Raw genomic sequence first — 21886 nt, 5'->3', positions numbered from 1 at the left:
AACCAGCGTCTCTCGCTAAAAGTGATGGGGTTTGTTGGCTTTTTGATATCACAGAGCTTTTGACAGTACATGAGCTTCTCGTAGGAGGCAGTGTTTGATTCCACAGCTTTGAAGAGATGTCTGGAAAGAGGGCAGCTTCTGCATCAATGTACTGTCAGAGAGGGGTAGCAGAGTTGACACAGCTACAGCTCTTTATCAGGTAAGGACATCCTACATTCAGAGCTGACCACAAGAGGTGCTTGCTTTGTGATTAGCACAAGCAGTAAGAAATAGCTTAGCACAGAAATGAAGCAACTCAGGGAGGGAAGGAATAAAAAATGAGACTGCACCGTTGCCCCTTCACTGCCTTGAGTGAAACACTATTACCAGTGAAGTAGCACTGACACTTAGTGAGCACCTACCTACATTTATTCCTCATACCTTGTTTATTTTTAATRTTTAAATCTGTACATCTCAAAAATGTACCATAGTCTTAGGTRATGTGTGATGTAATTACGTGACAACCTATAATGGATTAAGARCAGGAAAATGCTTCAGGGAGCAGCACTGTGATTAGTCCTGGAATCCTCAACAACTGCCTTGCTGCTGCCAGGGTTATTTGTGAAGTCCCTGGTGAAGGGAGAGCTGTAGGACTGTTCCACAGTGCTGCCATAACTGTGACTATTCAMTGTTTTCCTTCCAGTTTACTCTAAGGGTTGCTGTGTCAGGCACACCCAGAGAGGAGGGGTGGAGCACAGCAGCTGAAAACCACTGCAGTAGCCAGGGATGGCCCAAACATCACCACGACTGCAAACCAGTAAGCATAATCTCAAACTGCAGGCTCGCTGCAAGCCTTAGCACACTGCCTGCTTCTGTGTTGTTTTCAAATGTAAGTTAAACACTGCTGTTGCCCTCCCAAAGATCAGCTCTAAGGCCTGGAAGAGGTTTCCCAGTTTTCTTACCCTTGTACCAGCTTAGGGTCCATGACATCACTCCAGATCATCACAGAGAAGAAAAATAAGTAGTACATTTATTGAATCTCCACTTACTACTTCTAGCCTTTATTCAGACACATGTGCTCAGCTTCGAGAGCCAAGAATTTCTTCATTATCATTCAATGTGAATGATGCTATACATGAATCAAGTGCAGGAAGTTGGGYTTTTCTCTCTAACAGGAATGAGAGAGGGATTTCTAGTCTTTCCATCCATTTTTTGGCTGCACAAAACCCTTTCCAAGGGCRCATGAAATAAAATATTATATTGCATACTATATACATTTACATACAACGGTAAATGCACCATTCATTCAGAAATACACAATACCTAAGGCTCAACGGAAAAGCTCAGTTGAAACAACTTCTCTCTGGGTAGCAGAGAAGTGGCTCATGACAGTTGTGGAAGTTTCCATAACCTGCGTTCATGTGGATTCTGCCCCTCTCTGCTGCAATCTCCAAGGACCAGCTGTGCCTGGGAAGGAGGAACAATGGCCCATGCCATTCYAGAAGCTCCTGGCTCAAAGAAGATATATACAACCGTATTGAAGGATTTCCTGTAAGAATAATTACTCAGCAACTGCAGGAGGARTCAAAGTACCTCAGTGTACTTACTTGACCACATGCAGAAGCCCCTTTGGGGCATAGGAAACCACTTCCCTTTATATCTGAACAATACTTTTAATTGTTTTTTGCTTTTCTCCTTGGATTCTTGGGCTGCAAGATTGAAAGAGTGCTATCAACTGGAATATAGAGTAGTGGGATTATTGGGAAGGGATTTTTTTTTTTTAAGCTGATCAGATCTGGGGCACTGAATTGTCTGCTTTCAGCTGTATCATCAGCCTTATTTTACRATACCTGAGCTTTGCCTCCCCCAGCTGCTTTGCTGCACTGACGCCCATCTCCCACGTGCTCTATAGGGACATTACTGCACCTTGCTTAGCCTTTGAACTGTCTAAAGTCCCTCTAGGGCAATACTTGCCCCGTTGCCAGATGTGGCAATCTTTTTTCTAAGATAACAAAGCAATTCATTGACCAGAGTCACCAGCCACTGTATGACACCCAAAGCACTGCAGCTAAGGAAAGACAATGTTCCCTGTCTGTCCCTGTCCCACAGGCGCAGTCCCCACCATCCCCACGCAGCGGCACTGTAAGCAATGGGCACGGGCAGGAACGAGGCGTTCTTGGACCTCGCTGTGCCAAATAGACTACGGAGAAAAGCTGGGCTTCACTGCACTAGATTCCCCTTTTATTAGGCTGCTGCTCTTTTCTCAGCAGTGGGCTCAATAGCTTCCCCTCTTCAGTCTTCACTTCTGGGCTCAGAGGAGTAACACATTAACTCCAGCTCGTGCCTGTTTCATAGACTGAGAAAAGTAATTTAAAAATACACAAAGTGTTAACTGTGCTCTCTCCCCTGCTCAAAGTAGGGCAGGCATTCCAAATCCTTCCTGCAAGTAAAAGTCAAATTGTAGCACACCATTAATACTCAAGAGTGTGACTTGCACTCTATGCCCCAGGGCAGTGGCAGCAGCCCTTTCCAAGGGTGAGGCAAGGCTCCACATGCACATTCTCTGCTCCTGCTCATTTGTCCAGTTGTTTTGGCTTGATAAGAGATGGCATTATAGCACACATTGGAGCACCACACGTCTCAATGGCACTGGGGGTGAGGGAGTCCCTCTCAGCTCCAGCTGGAGTTTTGCAGTTCCTCTCGGAGCCAGGTTGGAAGGGGCTGCCCAAGTCTGTTCATCAGCTTGGATAATTCAATGTTGTGTTCCCGGTAGAAGTCTCTTAGAAAGAGCCGTGACTGTGTGGAAAAAACAGACCATATGAGCATGAAAGAAGATGTTACCCTCAACACATGTTCCACAGGTCATCTAGGACAGATGGTAGGAAAATCCATAGGGCTATGCTGGGATGTTTCTACATCTCTTGCTGCCAACAGATTTGAGACAGTTACTCACCAAGGAATCCATTTCAGGGTATTTCCTTCCTTTACTCTTTCCTAGGCATTTAGTCTTTCCRCCATCTAGCAGCTGGCACCAAAATCCTTTTGCTTCATCAAATCTGAAAAGGACATTTGTCTTTAAAAGATACAGCCACATACCCAATTAGCAGCAGCAGAAATTAAGTAACTCCATAGTTATTTCSTATTTCAGTGTTTTGCCTATTTATGTTGTGGTATTGGTTCCCTGTTTTTTTAGCACCAGACTGACAAGAAATCCATTACAAACATGATTGATTCAGCTTTATGCAAATTTCAGAGGCAACATGGTGTTACACTATTTGTTCAGCTGGGGGAAAAATAACAGTTTTACTGTTATGTAAATTCTTTTAAATCTCCTTGCTGTAGCTGAGTATTCGAGAATCCCCTGACTGTTTATACCGAGTCAAGTGTTTCTTTTCTTGCTAAAACACAGGCATGAGGCAATACTGCAAGTGTCTGGATCTGGTCTGGTCTGTCCCCTGAGCTGGCCAAAGGTGAGCTTGAGGTTTGAGCAAGTTCCCCTATGAAACTTGAGGGAAGCTGTCCAATTAGATTTATTTTCTGACCCTGGCTGAAGGGTACCAGCAAGTACCACTGCTGCAGATACTCCATGCACCATAGCATGTGTGCTTTTCAGCAAGTAAAGCTCTCAAGTAACCTGACATTTCTCTAAATCTGTTCTCCCCTGGGGAGCCCCCTACCACCCTGTTGGAAAACAGCTGTAGGAGGAGGAGTGAATGAGTTGTTCTCTCTTTACTGTGAAAGGAAAGGGCAACTGTTCTATGCCTACATGCACACACACCAGCCACCATCCTTGGCTGGCATAGGTTGTGACAGCAGAGAAGATGTGAGAACAGGTTTCAACTGCAAAGAACAATATTCGTGATCTCCAGKGGGATTGCAGAGTTTCCACTGAAGACTAATATGGCCACCTTCAACAGCATTTAATCTATTGAGATTAACTGTATGTGCAGTGTGGGCAAGATCACAGTCATGGCTGAGGAGCATCCTTTAACTGTAGCAGTGCAATGGTGCCTCTGCTCCCTCAGGCAGCCCTGAGCACCTGTCAAATCCACGTCATCTCTAATAACAGGCTTTTTACCTCAAAACAGTGCAGTGTGGCCCTAATCTCCATCTGGGTGAACAGATAAGCAGCTTGTCACACATTTTTTTATCATACCTCCTTTACTTTTTGTCAGATACAGGTATAACACAAAGCATAAGGAGTGCTAATAATAATAGCACCTTCTCTAATGGAAGAAACATCATAGTTACTGCTGTGAGCAACTTCATGCTTCTCCATGCCAGTGGCAAAGCCTTGTCCTTCCCCTCTAATTTCTAGAAACACTAGGATGTGATTCCAGTCTCCTCAAAGCATCTCGTGCTATCTGAACCTCATATTAGGGTTAGGCATAACTCTGAAACTCTGGCTGGTCTTGTGGTCAGAGACAAGAAGTATTCTTTCAAACAAGGGCTTCCTGGCTGAGAATGCATCCTCCCAAAACTGATTTATTTCCCTACCTGAGGGCCTGGGTGTAGTTGAAGTGCGGCGTAACTCCCAAGAACTTCTGGATGTTGTCCATTACAGAGGCAGGGTTGTGTCTCAGCTCCTGACCATCCACAATGAGAAGCTGAAAGGAGAACAGCTGCCTTAGCCTCTGCCAGCTTGGGCTGACTGACACCTGTGAGCTTCCTGTATCTCCAACTGCCCCTGGCCTGTGAGCACACACAGCCAAAGTCTGTTCTGGAACAWCACAGTGGGGGAATGTGGCCCATTGGTCACCACAGATAGAGAAGCTGATATGGGCCACAAGTASCATGAAACAATAAATCATGACAAGCTTTGTTTAATGAAGTTGTCTTTGACCAAATGCCCTGTAACTAACCACTAGGGCCCAGCAGCAGCATGTACACTGTCTCTGGAAATATTTTAATTTCMGATGTCAGCAGCCATTGTGCTAAGTATTCTTCTGTAACCTGTGATTATTCTCCTGTTACAATGTCTCATAGACAATGAACAACATTTATGCTAATAAATTACCTATTCCAAAGAACAAAATGGAGCAATAGTCACATGAACTGAAGACTGGYCTGCAGTAAGAACAAGGATGGCGTGTGTTTGGCTCCATCATTCCTCACAGCAGTAACYTCCAGGACTAGTAAGGCCATGAGATATGAGCCCAAGAATGCTTTACTATCTCATTTTTAGTCTTGGCAGATCTGCCAWGTACAGCTCAGGCTCTGCAGCTTTGGCAGAGCATAAGAGACTAAATGGACATTATAAACTTCTGCCAGATTACAGACTGTCTGAGAATAACCCCAGCAACAGAAAGAACTTGAAAAAGCATATCCTGACTTGCAGTAATCACCCTCATATATAGATACATATATAGATACATATATAGATACATATATAGATTCATATGTATCTATATATGTATCTATATATGTGATATATAGCTATGTATAGATAAATAGATATCTATATATCTATCTTAAGAGTGCTAGAAACTTCTTAGGAGTTTAGAGATTGAAACAGTGTACACTGTTTGATTTGCCTTTTTGCAAACTGACATACAAATCACAGAATCCCAACAGTGAATGTTCCCTTCAGCAGACAGCTAAAGGCTTCACAACATGGGAACTAAAAAGAGACCGAGTCTGCGAACGTCTCTTTAAAGCAGTGAAACCACAGCGAGTAGCTGAAGACTTTCAGGGCCTGAAAATGGTCCCTGGACTGCAGACTGCCAAGATAAAAGGAAGGGAGTGCTAACACTGCTGTTCTTGCTGGAATTCCCAGTACTGTGGAGCTCTCTAGGAGATCACAGKATCCTGCACTCATTTCCTTTGACAAATACAATAAAGTGCAGAATTGGAGTATTCAAGTGTGATTTCTTACTCATAATAGGAGAAAGCAAGCAGTGGCTCTTGTTCCAAAAGACAAGAAAGAAGGTGAAATTGAAATTATGGGGGGAGCACATACACATGAATCAGTTTGTTCCCTTCTCCTCTACACTAACTATGCCCAATCTCCTACCTGCCCAGAGGGGTAGTAGGTCAGCCAGCGCTCCAGGTGAGTGGAATACCAGCCAGGGAACAGGCATCKGCTCTGCAGGTTGCGCAGTTCCTGAGGGGCCTGGGATTTCGCAGAGATCACTTGGTAGAAGGTGTAATTGAGTGCCACAGGGTCATTGTGAGCACGCTGGTGCTGAAAAACACAAACTGAATTTAGGAGCAGGAACACGATTCCACCGTACAACTCTCTGTACAGACCCCACAGACACAGCCCAGCCCCACACCAATGCCTTTGTATGTGAATCTATCCACACCCTGCAGGCAGCTGCCTCTTCTAGGGAAGCAGATCCAAGGGCTTTCTACCTCACCCYACTGGAAGGTCTCTGTGGCCCTCAGCCCCAGCACGGCGAAGGTACCTGATACCACGAATAGGCTCGGTCAGCAGGGTTGATCAGAACAGTGATGATTTTGGCTCGAGGCAACAGAGCTGCACCACGTTTTGGTACCACCTCTGTGTCAAAGTAATTGGCACTCTTCTCAAACATGAAGTCTGTGCTGGCATTAGAGGGGATGGGAAAGAATTCCATGTACCTGCAAAACAGATGGGATGCTGGTGAGCAGCACGGCCCAACAAGAAAAGTCACAGCCCCACGATGCCCTTACTCCTCTTCAACATTCACAAACTGCACCCTCCCAGTCATGCAGGGAATGGGCAAAGGAGTGCAGATCTCACAGAGGTGTGGCTTAAAAAGGGTAATGGCACATGACAAAGAAATGATACAAAGGTAAGAAARTATTTTGCTGAGAGTGTGTTCTCCAAGTCCCCTGGGCAGTGGAAGGAAACACCTGAGGGTAAGGTCCCAGTTGCAAGCTTTAGTAGGAACAACATTTTGTCCAAGGGTAAAGTYAGAATTGTCTGCCTGCCCTGCCACCAACCACTTGCTTAAACCTGTCTAAATAATTTGTCYCTTTGTGCCTTAGTCCACAGCYACGTGCGGGTAAAGAGCTCTGCCCWACCTCACAGGAGCTTGTCAGATTAGAAACGTGGAAACCATAAGGTATTTGAATAAAAGGGTAAGAGGACAAGGGAGGCTGAAGACTGAAGCRCTGGAAGACTGGTCTCTGCTCATATCTAAGCTGTGCAACAAATGCAAATTCCATGTTAAATGTGAAGATTCTCCCCTTGCATGTGCTGCTACACTCAAATCAAGCTGGATGACTTTAGTGCTGGACCCACATAAAAGCCTTCACTTTCTAATCTGCCAGCTGGTGCAACTGCTCTGTAGGGCTTAACTCCTGTGAGCTTTGCTCAAGTACTAACCACCTTCCAGTATCTAATYCAGTCCTCCAAATGATTAGAGAAGGCCATCTCCCACAACTCATGGGCAAAGAAATCCCACAGCAGAATGCCTTAGTGTCACAGTCATCCCTCAGAGCCACACACAAGGGAGGGCAGTGCCACTGTCAACCAAAGCTAATGCTTTGAGTAAGAAATATCTTTAAACTTTCTCTGCCTGGAAACAAAGTGGCATAATAGTGCCATGGTGACACTAGAATTCCCCTGCCAGATAGAAACTTCTACAGCTGAAGACCAAGGTCCGAGAAAAATTGTGTTATGTGTTTTAACTTTGAAACCATGAATAACATTTTAATGAGAAAACTGCTGTCTCTTTTGCATGTCAAAATAAAAGTAACTTAATGACAGCAGTGCATTCAGCAAAGACTTATTGAATTTTTAAAGCTAAATCATGCTGACAACTCTCCTGGTGAACAGTCAGTAAAATGAGAAGCTACCTGTGCTGCTCCAGGGATTACACAGTTGGGTTGCCAGGAAAACAGAAAACATGCACTGAACAATAGCAAGGAAAACAGCTGTTCAGGAACAGAGAAGCTGCTRAGGGGGGTGAGGGGGACACAAAGAGACACTCGGGAGAAGACTATGTAGGTGCACCTTAATCATAGAAGAACATGTGTCAGGTTTCTTACCAATCGATTCCTTTGTGATAGTTGGGGCCATTAAAAAACTGGATCTCCTCAAAGGTGGATGGACTTGGGAAGTTACTGGTGACAGCTGGATGCATGGTCAGGAAGAAGTGCACAGCTGTTGTGCCTGCAACAGGAACCAGTTGACAGGATTAACAGGACCTGGGTCACACATAATGCTTTGGCTGAATGAAAGGCTTTACCTACGCTGCAAGAAACAGTTCCCAGATGGGCACACTCCTCTCYTGTGTGGCCARCCAACCCCTTAACTTACACAGGTTACAACAGCAGTGACACCAAGCACTGCTCAGTCAACTTCAATCCACATTTCAACTCATGCAGCYGATTTGAGTTGCCTCCTTAGCATGACAGCTGCCACCCCATCAGCCACAYGTGCCAGTGGCACAGCCACACTGTCACGTGGCAAAACCCAAACCTGCCAAACAGGCAGGAGATGTGCAAGGGACAAAAATAGTGTCCTTGGGTGAGAACTCAGCCACAGATGCCTTGGCCTTTGCTGTAGGTGTTCCTCCTGTACCCTGCCAAACCTGACAATCACGCTTGCCACATGGCTGTGGGCCTCCAGAGAATCAGCCAAGGGAAGGCTTTTCTTACTGAGCCACCTGCAACCAGCCTGGGTCATGATACAGGAGGGCTCATGCTGCACACACACCAACAGAGCTTCCCAGTGACACAGCCAGGAGACAGCAGCTTGCCTGGGACAAGCATTGTTCCAAGGCCAGGATCACCACTTGATGTGGATGGTTGATGCTGCTGTAACTCTGTACTACACTAAAAGCCACGGCTTGAAGACCTGGCCCTAGATGAAGAGATTTTGCTCTCTTCAGCCTAGAAGGGACTCATCATTACAGAAAGCACAGCCCTGTCACTGCCAACCACAATGCCACAGCAGTTAAAAGCTGGTGAMAGAGATCAGACAAAGGAGTTTGTCTCCCTCCCACTGACAGTGACATGGAGCATGCAGTGGGTACACAGACCTGCAGCAAGAAAAGCACTAGGGGAYATTCACTGTACTTTGGTAAGTGTGTGTGCTTAGTCCTGCTGACAGCTTATCTCTGTGACACACTAAGGTCACAGGTTCTCTGAGTTTACATGGAAAACCAAAACAGGTAGGGCAAGCCAAGCACAGTGCCAGGGGGAAAAGTACTGACAGATTTGCCTAATTTTGGTTAGAACATATCTGAGATTGTCTGAAATGTCCTCTGCAGCCATTTGAAGCTTGCTGAAAGGGCAGCCATCTACAGCACAGAGCTGTTCAGCTCCTGTCTGCAAAAGTGAGGTGGAAGCAGCAATCTGTATAAAAGTATTCACATTACCAGTTTTCTGAGGTCCCACGATGAGGAACTTGGGGAGCCGATCACAGGTTTTCTCTTTGGACCAGATATCCTTGTGTCTTTTATCATCACAGGGATTCTGTAGCACAAGTGATGAGATTAAGCATTACCACAGAAGGTAATGGCAAGGGGAGGAAAAGCTGGAAGGGCCAGTCCTCTCGGGAGAAAGCTATTAGCATATGAAGAACACTTCAGAGCCACACTGCTGCTCTGCCAGGCATCAAGAAGTGTTAAGTAAAAACACGAGGGACCATTTTCAAAGGCTCCAGTGACATGGGAGCCAAAGTCCCTCTGAGAGTGTTAACCACAGGCCTTGCCCTATGTAGGCATACTGGGCTGGGCCACCRTGATAGCACAGCTCAGCATCTGTGAACTTCTGGCAGACAGACAACTCTATCACCTTCAGTTAAGTTCATCTGCTCATTACCATGCAGAGAGCTGCTGCACTGGGATAAAATGGAATAAGCGTGTTTTTATTTAATGAACATGAATTCTGCAGTGTGAAATTACTTTGAGATTAATCACATTAACATGCCTGCAAGCTCCTCCAGCACCAAACAGGGCTCTTGCTTGCACACTTTACATTTCACAGCAGCTTGCTCTAATACARGCCCTTTAATGACCCAAATCCCTGCAAGCTGGCCCTTGGTCATATGTGACAGTCATCCCTGTCCCTAAGCTCCTGCTGTGACCATGTCCTGCTGCTCCTACTCCCCATCTCTTCCTTGCCATTTGCCACAGGCAGCCTGAAACCACACAGGTTAAACCTAAAAGCTCTATGCTTTACCCCTCTGCACTCTGGATCAGCAGTCTCGCCACACATTAAATGTGGCATACACCTCTTAGAAAACCACTAGGAGCRGTTAAAGCTGCCTTCTCACCTGCCACAAGGGATTCTTCTCCTGTGGGAAGATCTCAAAGTACTTTTTTGCAAGCTGGACAGGAGGCAATGTTTGCAGGCGAAGGTTGGTCCAGCACTGCACAAACTTGACCAGGCTCTCAAAAGTGTACAGTCCTAGACGGTCATTCCCATAGTTGGACAGGTGGGTCATGAAGATGCTGATCTGAAAATAAGAAAGACATGAAATACTGGTAAATAAGGTAACAGAACTGTTTCGTCCTGGCTTGATTCCATGGTCAGCAAGAGGTTGTTCACAACTCAGACTGCCATGGCTGTCTTGGCTGACAATTGTCCATCTGCCAGGAAACAGCACTTGCAAGACAGGMAAAACTCTGGAGAAGAGGGACACAGACCTCTCAGTAATCCCTGGGAATGGTGTGGGAGTGTGATAACTGAACTCTGGATGTGAGTCCAGAACACTTTCAAAATCCCATTCAAGCGGCTCTACGACATTTAGGCGAGCAAGGCTTCTTTGGTAACTCCCTACTGGTCAAAACCCTGCAAAGCCTCTTTTGTGGGAAAACAGGAGCTTCCCTTCCTCTCCCAGGGCACAACCAGGGCAAGCTCTCGAGCTGCAGTCCCTACAGCAGGGGAGCAGGGCAGAGAGGGGGCAGCAAGCTGCAGGCCAGGCCACATGGCACAGGGACAGTTGTCATAGGAGTTCTTCCTGGGCTCACAGCCTGTCAACTTTCATTCTCATTGGAGTTGACATCTCAAATGTAAAGGAACAACTGGCAATTCTCACTTTAAAATACAAACAGGTATATCTGGGAATCTGGGACTGCGAAGAGACACCGCACTAAGATATTGTGCTAGAAACAAACACCAGCTGCTAAGTTTTAGCTTGCAAGAACCTTCAGCACAGGCAGCCCCTGAAAAATGTCCTGCCAAGCTTTAACATCCTTGGGCAAAGTGGCACTCAACAGCCGAGGCAGCCGCCCCAGCACCGCAGCRCTCAGGAGGTTGTGCACTATCCCTGCCTTGCCAAGCCATCTCTTTTCTCAAGCAGATACATTYTCCTCCTGTCAGTTTTTCATTATTTTAACTTTTGGAAAAGAGTGCGAAGGACTGTTGTCAGCTTGACTTTAGTGTGTGGTTTTGATATGTCCCATGGAATTCAGCATCCCAGTGCCCATGACACAATGGCACTTGGCCAGACATAAACCACACCATGGCTAGAAGTTAGAAAGACAAAAGCAGAACACTGAAGCCAGTGCAGGAATGGCTGATTTAGCACTCCTTGCCCAATGCCTGCAAGTGCAGAGAGGAAAAGTGACCTCAGTCACAGTAGGAGCACACACTGCAGTTCAGTTCAGGGTTCAATTCTGGTGACACCAGGTAAGGTCAGGAGGCAATGACAGGCTTCCCTGGCAGGGGGCAGGAATGGCTTTCCCAGTCACAGTGGAAAAAGAGCAAAATGGGGAAGCAGGAGACAGATGGTCTTGGGATGAAGACATTTGCTGGCACTGAGGAAGTCTGAATTCAGTTTTCTGCCTAGTGTCATCATGGAGTGGTCTCAGCAAGAGAAGGGGAGCCATCCCCAAGACAGCATGAAACAGATTTAATTCTGTCCGTAAGGTCACAACACAGTGTCTTTGGGTAGCTAAGAGAAAACAMTGGTAGGACACTGGGACACATGGAAAGTTAGTGGAGTTCCAAATTTATCACATTTGTCTGCCTGTGAGTTTTTTCCCTCCTGGTTCCCTACTGAGCTGACAGAGAGGCCCTGCCAGACAGGCTCTGGCACCTACACTTCAAAGAGCAGCATGTGCTCAGTGCTGTTGCGTAAGAAGGATGTGCTAAATACAACACAGAGCAGAGGACAGAAAGATCTGTGGAACTGCAAGGCATRGTGGCAAAAGGATGCATCTCATGTTGTATTTTGCCCCTTTCTGGGAGACATCAGGAAGGTTCGGTGACAGCACAGTGTAACTCATCCCTTTGACTTGCTAGCGAAACATCTAGAGGAAAGATTTGCTGCATGAAGAGTCTGGCTCACTGGCACAAATCAAGTACTACAGCAGGGAGGACACAGGCCATCAAGATTTCACCCCTTCAAGATTTTCAGAATAAAAAAAAAAACGCCTGCATGGGATCCAGGTTAGGAACTATGTCTCAAGACTGACTACATTTGATAAAATGGCTCAAATGGCTCACACAGGTAATACCACCTGCAAACAGTCCCAGGCAACTGRGTTTGGAATAAGAAAAGACAAATCCAAGCAATGAGCCATTTCCCTGCACCTATGAGTGTGCAGTCATGGCCTCAAACACGTGCACTGTTTAACAAGACCTGGCCGTTTGTTCTGCCCCATCACAGCTCCTGCTGCCAGAACCGCTCCGAGCACTGCTTCTGCCCTAAGCTCCACTCCAGGGCCATCTCTCCCTCTCTCCCTCCCATCCACACCCTCTGACTCTGCAGACTCACTTGGAAATAACATCTCCCACCCTTCCCCTCCCTTCTACTGCCAGTGTGCCATGATTTCGCACTAAGGAAAGATGAGAGCARAGGTCTCAGAGCCTAGAATACAGAAACAGCAGGGTCTGAGCACTGTTTCACTATGTAACAGGCAGCTGTGGGCACGGCAGTAACCACCCTGCACAGTGTGAGCACAAGTGTTTGTGAGAAGCCATCAGCCTGTGCTCAGATCAACAGCAATGCTGACATCAGACCTTGTTCACTAGTCAGAAGATCAAACAACTTCTGTTTGCACTGTGGAGTTAATCATACACGTACAGGCTTGGAGACTCCTCCATGGCACTTAAAGGGACCTGGAAGCACCAAAAAGGACTGAAAGAGGCCTGGTCCAAGTCTGCTACGGATCACTGCTGGGGCTGCAGAGCTGGCCAGCTTTCCATCAGGCCCCTGAGATGGCTCTATCAGCAAGGGGAGGAATGCAAGGTCTGAGTCACTGTGCAAACACGAGAGGAGCTCAGAGCACAGCACTCTGCTCTGACACAGAGAAATGCTACACTGCCAAAAGGAAGAACAAGTGCAAACATGGGAAGCATCTGAGGGTGCCTGAAAGAGTTTTAAGTCACCATGAAAAGCCAACAGTAAATCAAGCAAATAAGCTCATCCTATACCAGCCAGCTGCTTTGAATGCCACATCTTATCAGCAAATTTTAATGGTAGTTCTAGATACTGTGTTTCTATTAATTCTTTGGCACAGCCTCTAGACCAGTAAAGATCTCTCGATCACAGCCTAGCAACTGGTTTTCCAAGAGAAATCTATAGCTTTAACTTTCACAGAGGCRTGCTTTAGGATTTGACAATTACAAAGTGGGGCATGTTGCAATTCACCTGGCATATGGGAACACAAGCCTAGAAAAGAAATAGTCGAGAGAAAAAAGCAGTTTATTTCCATCTGATACGTTTCCATACAAAATGCAAAGAACAACTTCCTCCTTACTCCAGACTTTTATCAAGCAGACAGGTTTGGTTGTGGTGTGCAAAGATAACAATTGTGTCTTAGGCAATAGGGACACAGGACTGGCTTCCAGACCTGAAAGTATAATGTCCTACAGCTTTGTAGCTGGGGCTGTCAGAGACCCACAGCTTCTGCAGATCATACATGAGCCAGAGCTGGTCACAGGCCAGCCTTCAGAAACAACAGGCCTGTTTGCCAACTACAGCCTGTCTGGTGCACCCAGAGCACACCGTGAGGGTCTTATCACAATCACAGTTCTACTAAACACTACAGAAAGCAAGAGACATGGGAAAAATTAAAGTCATTGATGAAAAAAAGTTGATTTTCTGATTTCCTGGTCTTCTACGGCCCCTACCAAAAGTGGCTAAACCTGCACATTCAACCCTGCAATCAAGGTGCAAAAGCAAGAGGGAATGAAAGAAAACACCATGGTGAACAGAGCCACAGGTGTTACATGAAAAAATCCCACAAACAAGTACTCAAGGACTGGCAGCAGTACTCCAGGATTCCCACCTAAGAAACCAGCCAGAACCAACTTACTTTCCCTCAGATCTGCCTGCATGGCTCCTTGTCCATACTGAGGCATTGATGGAAAATAAGGGAAAAGTAAGGTGGTGAAGTCATGAGAAAATAAGAGATTAAGCATTATTATATTCAGGAGTAACTACAGAGATAAACATTCTAAAATTACTGTCTAAACCTTGCAGGGCAACATCTACTCAGAGAAATGAAAGACAAGCAGCTGTGGGTGAGGTGCCAAATCAGCTTTAGTAAGAAAGAAATTCAGGTGGGGAATTGAGAAAGTTACTGTACAAACAAAAAGAGCAGCATGTCTTCCTGTGCAGCCAACRAGCAGAAATAGGAGGGAGTGTAATCTGTGATTGGAGAGGGCTACAAAACTTCATCTCTTCATTCAATCCCATTCAGAATTTTCTAAAAATGAMTAGGTTTTTTTTGCATCTCCTGCCTCCTAGTACACCACCCTAGCCTCAGTGGGAAGTGAGAAGCTCATGTGATTTGCTGTTGATGCTAAGACCTAAGAAGGGACTGCAGGATGTTGAAGGTACTACATTTGCTTAGTGGGTTGACAGGAATATCGAAAGGCAAAATGAAACACCTCTCACAAAAGAGCCTTAGTGTAACAGTTACATCACAAAAACAGAACACAGAAATTGTTTCAAGTGTCTACACTGAAAGAAAGGAGAGAACACTTCATAATGAAAGCCCAGCAAAAGCAATTATTGAGAGCAAAACTCATCAGCAAGCCAGGGGAGAAGCCAGCAGGCAGGAGATGTGTGTGGAACAGAAGGAACCAAGGCACATGTCACTGGTGATTGATGAAGATGGCTGAAGAGCAGCCCAAGTAGCACCCCTCTGCTGGGGGCCATGGTGAGCATTGTCACCCTGGCTGGTTTGTGCCTGCTCAGTGCTGCACCTCGCAATGCACTCAACACTGATGCTCCCTTGGCAGKGTGAAGCAAGGCACCATTAACCAGCAACTACTTCCTTGGCCTCTATTTCACATCTCCCAAGCAACACTCTGGAGATACCCACACTGTGATGGGGGTTCCACTAAAGCTCCAGACAGATCTAAGTCTTTTCCCATATCAGGCACATGTGCTGGGACAACTGTGCACCAAGTCCCTTTTTAGATGAACTTACTGGGTTCAGAAGCACSGTCAGGAAGAGTTCACCTCCACGAATGCTCTTGTCCAACTCCTTTGAGCCACCAGGATATTCATTATAGAAGATGGTGTGAGTAAAAAGACCACAGGTCTGTCGAGGCAGAACCTGGCAATATCAGAAAAAAGCGAAGTTAGACAAGAGGCAGATGAAGCAAAATCTTTATGAGAATGAGTCAAAGCAGTACTTTATGGATCAATATAAAGAGTAAGGGGTGTAAGTGATATGGGTTCAGGGGACTTTTGCTATTCCTCCCAACCACTACACTCATCACAGTACAAACAAGGGTTCAGGGGACTTTTGCTATTCCTCCCAACCACTACACTCATCACAGTACAAACAATCCAGTTTAGTCTTGATGGGCTTGGTTTTGTTCTCCATTCAGTACTGACCCTGAACTGTTCTGAGAAACACACAACTGACTTCAGCCAGCYGTTTTTCCTTTGCCTCAGTTAATAATTTTGGAAACACTGGTGATATTAAGATTAATGTCTCTGATGGAGGTTATGAGAAGGCCATTCCCTGGGCAGGAAAGTGKGTTCTGCTGTCCTTACCATGATTCCATTATGGATGAATCCCCGGCGGTACCGGGCAGGCCGTAGGTGTGGGTATTCTTCTGTGCTCGTTACTTGGATGCTCCAAACGGATTTCCACGCCTCATAGAGTTGTGTGTGGACAGGATAAACCCCAGAATGATGGGGGGCTACAGCGTAGCCTAAATCTGTGGGAATCCCATGCTCCTGGAAGCAGAATACACAGCTTGATAATTCAGTATTTAACAAACAGCCTTAATAAGGATTATATTTAGTGACAACATCCAAGYTGGAGCAAGATGACAGAGGGACATGAAAAGTCGCTGGATTGGGAAACTTGAAATACTGCTTGTATTTCTTATTTTATGCATCTGTAGAAATAGAAGGGCAGTTCTGTACCAACAAGGACATTAAGCACTGGTAACAGCTGCTGTAAGATTGGCCTTGTAGCTTGCAGGTGTGACAAATCAGATTAATTCAGAACCCTCAGGTCAGGCTCCGTGGTTACTACAAACTAATCAATGCTGTTCAGTGACACATCTCACTCCCACAATGCCTAGATATGTGTCACTAGAGAAGGAAAACAAAATTTCCTTAACTGATACCGAGAAAAGGAAGATGACAAGGGGGATCTGTATTGTCTCTAGCAATTCAAAGAAAAGCAGACATGGAAGAAGAGACAATTGAGRGTGAATATATGGGGCCTGGAGCTATACTAAAATGACAGGAAATTTCTGACTTTCTTGGGTTTTAATTCCACTATGTGGCTCTGGTAACAATATCAATGATGACAGCTCTGCCCTGGTAGTGCACAATAAAACCAGAGCCCCTAAATGAAGCAGTAACCTTCTCTGACTGCTAGCCTGTTTTATGTTAAATATGTGTAATTGTGTTCTGTGCTTTGTCTCTCTTTGGAAAAGAYTGCACTGTTATTTAACCAGGAAAAGGAGGAGCCTAAAATGTTTCTATAATGCTGTGACTGTGCTCTGCATTCAAGATCATTCCTAGTCTGTGTGTGTCACAGGAGCACAGACAGCAGCCTGCTATTCCCAAGGGGATTACCATCAAAAGAACCAAACTAGAGGTGAAGAGGACATTTCTTTGCAGAGAAACATGTCTGCTATATTCAACTCTGGGCTGTAAGAACCAAACMGACATTGTTCCAGGAACGCAGGATGTTCAAGGCTTCCCCCTCCTCTGCCAAAACCCAGGGAATTTCCTCTGTGCTTCCTAGACAAGTAACTTCCTTCAGCATTGTCTGGAAGGCCAGAAGGGCTGTTAGCAGACAGAGCATTTAATACTACTGACCAGGTGACTTCCTTACAGAACCACACTGAGTAAGGATAGAAAAGCAAATGCTTTCTCACTGCCAGAGTCTGTAAATTAATTGTGTTTGGATGGTAAAGCTACAAGTTCACACCTCAGGAAACAAGAGCCTTGGGATTTGCACCCTGGAATGCAGYGGAGCTGCCTGGGGCCATGCAGGTGCTGGGAAACATTTCCCATCCAACAAGCAGGCATGTGAATGGTGTTCCTTGCCTCAAGACAGCAGGAGCCACACACTGATTTGAACATTCAGARCTGCCTGTCCTGAATGCAGCTGAATAGTAACTAGACTATTTGGGTTCAAACAGCTWTTCCAGGAGAAAAGTGTTTAAGGATAAGCATTGTAAAGTAAATAAAYTGCAATGCTCCTTACCACAGCAAACTGCTTGTTGAGCTTCATCTGCTCAGCCAACACAGTAACATTGTGGAAGAGATGAGGCTGCATGTGACTCCACATGTGAGGGAACCACCAGAACTCCTTCCTGTGCTTGAGCAGCATGTCATCCCCTTCATCTTCCTCATCTGTACCTAGAGAAAGCAGAAAAGGAAGTGCAAAATCAAAAGGCAGAAGAGGGGTGCAATGTTTAAAAGCAGTGGCTAATGCCCTGCAGCACTGAGTCCTTCAACCCCTCTCTCTGGTGCATCACACACRACTCACACCCCACGGTGGGGGCTGGCACAAAGGAGTGCCAGGGGCTTACCTGTGTGGTAGAATTTCCCTGAGAAGCCCAGGTTGAAGGTGAAATTTGGGACTAAAGTTCTCAGCTTATTCTGAGTGCTCAGTAAAGCCTGTTTGAACAAAAGGAAAAAGGAACATTCATATTAATATTTTTGGCTCTGTAACATGTCTCTGTGCTCTGCTGGTGCCCAGTTAAGTCTGAAGAGATATCACAGAGGATGGGTTTTAGGCATTGTTTCCCTTAGAGTGGAGCAGAGCAGGTGAGTACTTCTCAAACTGCCTTTACTTGGAGTAGTTGTGTTGTACTGAATGATACCCTTCAAAACCACAGTCAGACAGATCATGCTCTCCACTTCAATGTGAAGAAGCCAGAGCATCTGTTCCAAGGAAAGGGGACAATAAACCTCACTTGAAAGCCAACAGATCCCCTATGCTTTATGGGTTCAACCACAATGCTCCCTTCCTCTCCCATGTTGGCTGGGACTTGGCTAATGAACCTCTGCCCTTTCTCAGTCCTGCTAATGAAAAGGAGGATGGGGCAGCCCATGGTACACAGATGAAGGAAAAGAAGTCAACAATATTGTGAACAGTAACCAAGTGATGCAAAGGGAGGGGGCTTTTATCTGGAGAGGAAATGTAGATTCTCAGAACTACCCATGCGACAAGTCYCACCACAGCAGAGAAATATCCCTGATTTTGTGTTCTCTTGAAAGTGCCAAAGTTTTGTAGCAGAAAAAGTCTCCTCGATTGTGGGGAAGAAGTCTGGAAAAGCCAACATTCACAATCYTCACATCTCCTACAGGTTTTCTCGTGCTCATTTGTGATTGCTTTAAATRTCCAAAGCAATTGCTTTAGCCAAAGGGAAGGTGTCTTGTGCCACGAACCTCAAGGTCCAGCAGTGTACAGAGTAAGACAGCAGACAGCCTTGACAGAAAAAAACAAACMCCAGAGGCTCAGTGTGTCACAGACAAGTAGGACACAAACTAATTGTAGCCAAATATCTTCTGCTGGAAGATGATAAAAAGGGAGAAGCCCTGAGATAAATGCTCTGCTGCTACCAGTGTGCTTTGGGGAAATGTCACTGGTGCATCTCCCTATGGGAGAATTCTCAATCAAGCAGGGGCTGGCAGRAGGGCTGTTGGCAGGTGACAGACACAGTCCTTGTCTAGGCTATTTAGATTTTAATCGCTTTTCTCAGAAAGCAATGAATCAGTGGCTGCACCAAGGTAAAGGTGATGACCTCCCAACAACAGACTTTGACTGGATGCAAACACAGGAAACATGGAATATAACTCTGAGGAAACCACACAGRCCTATCCAACTGTGTAGGGAAGATGGACAGATCTTACTGCATCAGCTGCCCTTCTGCAGCCCCAAGGAACACTAAAGAGCACTGCAAAGTGCTTTCACAGGGCTCATAATGCACAGGCATTCTTGTGGTGGAAGGGCACTCACAAAGGCAGACTCACATTCCGTGCAGGTGCCTTGAATCGACCTGTCATGGATAAGCTGACAAATCACTGCTGTCACTGATGGATCAAACCAGTGCTAACCAAACACTGCTCATCACATTAATATTAAAATTACTTCTGTAATTTACTTCAATCACCCATTCACTGCAAACATAAACTGAGCAGTTCCTGACCACGGCAGAGCAGGCAGGTTACATGTGCATTGCTACGAGACACTCTCAATGCTCTCTGTGAGGAAACCAAGCCTTCAGACCTTTCCCTACAGACACACTTAATTGCCTGTTCCTCATTCCCACATYCAGACAACAGTGACACTAAATGCAGCCTGGGACAAACTTCAAAGATTTCAGCTTTTCCATGGCTACTTGCTTASCACATCTTTACCTCAGCCCCCACTCAAGAACAGCAATTTGATAAATGTAAGGCATGTGGCATCTCCAGAACTCATCAAAACACAGACAGCGCTTTAAAAAGTGTCATGCCAGCAATGCTGATAGCTGAAGCCTCCTTTGTAGCAAAAGATGCAGCACAGGTAAAGGGAGGTCAAGTCCCTTGTATGTAGCCCAGCAAGACACAGGGACTCACCCCACAGACTATGAGTTGTGCATCTCTCCTCAGAGAGGCACCTRTCTGTCCCCATGACAGTTAACAAGATCACTTCAAATTCGGGACCAGCACCTTGAACACATTGCCCACTAACTCAGACAGGAAAGTGCCACTTTCTTTTCTTTCTCCAGAGATGTCCCAAGCCTCACCATTTCTCTCTGCTGCCCTGAAAGGCACATCCAATTCCTCAAGTTGGGTAGGAAAGTGGTGGGAGGAAAGACAGTGGTTAAGAGGCTTAGCATTCCCCTGCACAGAAAAGAGATTTAAAGCCTGGCTGGCGTTACCATGACAACACATCTGTCTGATAATAAATCCCAAAAAGCCCTGCTCCAGCAGGCTGCAATCCTTTGTGTCCTGGGAGAGACCAGGGAGGAACTGGGGGGGATCCCAGGAATTCAGAATGTGAAGCCCTATGGAGTCCTGCAGGTTTATTGCTAATCGTGTGCCACCCCTCTGCTGATGCCGGGTTCTTGTCACAGCCACATCCGTAAGGTGGCACAGCACAGGTCTGAAGAAATGTCCTTCCCCTGAACAGGATCAAGGAGACTAAGGYGCCAATATTTGGACATTTGTTTCAACACATTATGCATTCCATGTTTCCTGGTTCCACACAKGTTCCAAGAGGTCTGTGAGCTGTAGTAAGGTGCAATAATGCACGTGTGGGAACAGACTGAAGATGGCACTTCTCTCTACACTCTGTTTCTCTTTCATTCAGGATGAATACAATAGTACTAATCATATCTAACAGGTGATTCAAGTGGCATTTCATTTATATCTATAATGTGCTCTGAGACTCTTACAAAAAAGGCAATCAAGAAATGTGAGCTAAGCTACCCATTAAGAGAGAAAACAGCCAGCCAGATGTGAACAGAAATTTTAAAAATTCAGTTGCTCACATGGTAAAAGAGAGGGCTAGCATTTTAGCTATCCCAACCTCTAAAAAGCAGGCCTTCTTCCCCTAGAAAACTGCCCCTCAATCCATCCAAGAATCTCTTTTTATATTCTTTTATGTGTTTTTATATTTTATTATTATCTTTTATTTCAGAAAGCCTTCCAAGATACAAGCCTGCCCACTAACCAGCCAGAAAGGCCCCTGCCCCAGCTAAGCYCCCTGCCAGCAAAGCACAGATGGGGTCTCCAAAGAGATTCCCAGCAATGGCCACCAGWGCTCTTAGGCCACATCAAGGCCAGACCTGATTCACATTTGTCACAGTCTGTCAGAGAACATTTACTGCAATGCACAATCTGCATTTTTGGAGGCCTTTAGTACTTAACTAGGGCAGCCATGCTGCAGGCCCGAGTGACAGAAAACTACATTCCAATGCACATTTCTGGACACAATGGAAAAAAAATGTCTAAGCTTCACTCTGATGTTCGATGCCCATCACTTAAAAAAATGCTTTTTAATAATCTCAAATTATGGTAAATATTTACTCCCAAGCAAATGGTAGGGGAAGAAAGTTTAAAATTGTGCCTTTTGTTGCAAGACTTTAAATATCTGTATCATCTTGCTGACAGATCTGCAAAGATTTACTCAACASTCACTACAACTTCTTGATGTCATCCAGGGAGGATAAAAACTCTCCTCATTCTAGGAGTGAGGAAGAAATCAGGGATAGTCATGCCATTCTGACTGTATTGGGAGCTTCTTTAGGATCTAATCCTTTTCTAAGATAACAGGGTGTCCTTGGCATTGGAGTAATACAGGGCTAAATCTTCATGCAGCTCTGCTTTTTAAGTTACACAATTKTTAACTTCCAGAAGTGTTTGCAGAGATTTTAGTTGCTCCACACAAACCCCAAATGTTATCTATCTCAGGTCCCTCTAACAAAGAGGCAAAACAAAAGGGGGAAATAAGGCTGAGAATAAGATGCTGGGAGAAGAGAACACCATGACTCTAAGGAAACAGTAAGTACATGAACAAATGAAGAGAAACAGATGATAAAA

The 21886-nt window shown here is 45.5% G+C and overlaps 1 protein-coding gene across 4 annotated transcripts in view; it reads right to left on the bottom strand.

Annotated features, from left to right (window-relative positions):
* Positions 1–981: 981 nt before the first annotated feature.
* The window catches only part of NDST2 (N-deacetylase and N-sulfotransferase 2), a 124865-nt gene continuing 103960 nt past the window's right edge, over positions 982–21886 (bottom strand). For all 4 annotated transcript variants that reach the window (XM_057377060.1, XM_057377062.1, XM_057377059.1 and 1 more), the window contains 12 exons: positions 17884–17971; positions 17556–17710; positions 15878–16063; positions 15303–15431; positions 10190–10372; positions 9291–9387; positions 7957–8080; positions 6387–6561; positions 5993–6163; positions 4477–4586; positions 2933–3035; positions 982–2775 (listed from right to left, as the gene is read on the bottom strand). In XM_057377060.1, coding sequence (XP_057233043.1) covers positions 2650–2775; positions 2933–3035; positions 4477–4586; positions 5993–6163; positions 6387–6561; positions 7957–8080; positions 9291–9387; positions 10190–10372; positions 15303–15431; positions 15878–16063; positions 17556–17710; positions 17884–17971 — 1647 coding nt within the window. In that variant the 3' untranslated portion in view covers positions 982–2649. The remainder of the gene's footprint in view (positions 2776–2932; positions 3036–4476; positions 4587–5992; positions 6164–6386; positions 6562–7956; positions 8081–9290; positions 9388–10189; positions 10373–15302; positions 15432–15877; positions 16064–17555; positions 17711–17883; positions 17972–21886) is intronic.

The sequence above is a fragment of the Malurus melanocephalus genome, unplaced genomic scaffold, assembly GCF_030028575.1.
Source record: "Malurus melanocephalus ecotype Western Australia unplaced genomic scaffold, MMel_1.1 scaffold_299, whole genome shotgun sequence".
NCBI lineage: Eukaryota > Metazoa > Chordata > Aves > Passeriformes > Maluridae > Malurus > Malurus melanocephalus.
This window is presented reverse-complemented; position numbering and strand designations above follow the sequence as displayed.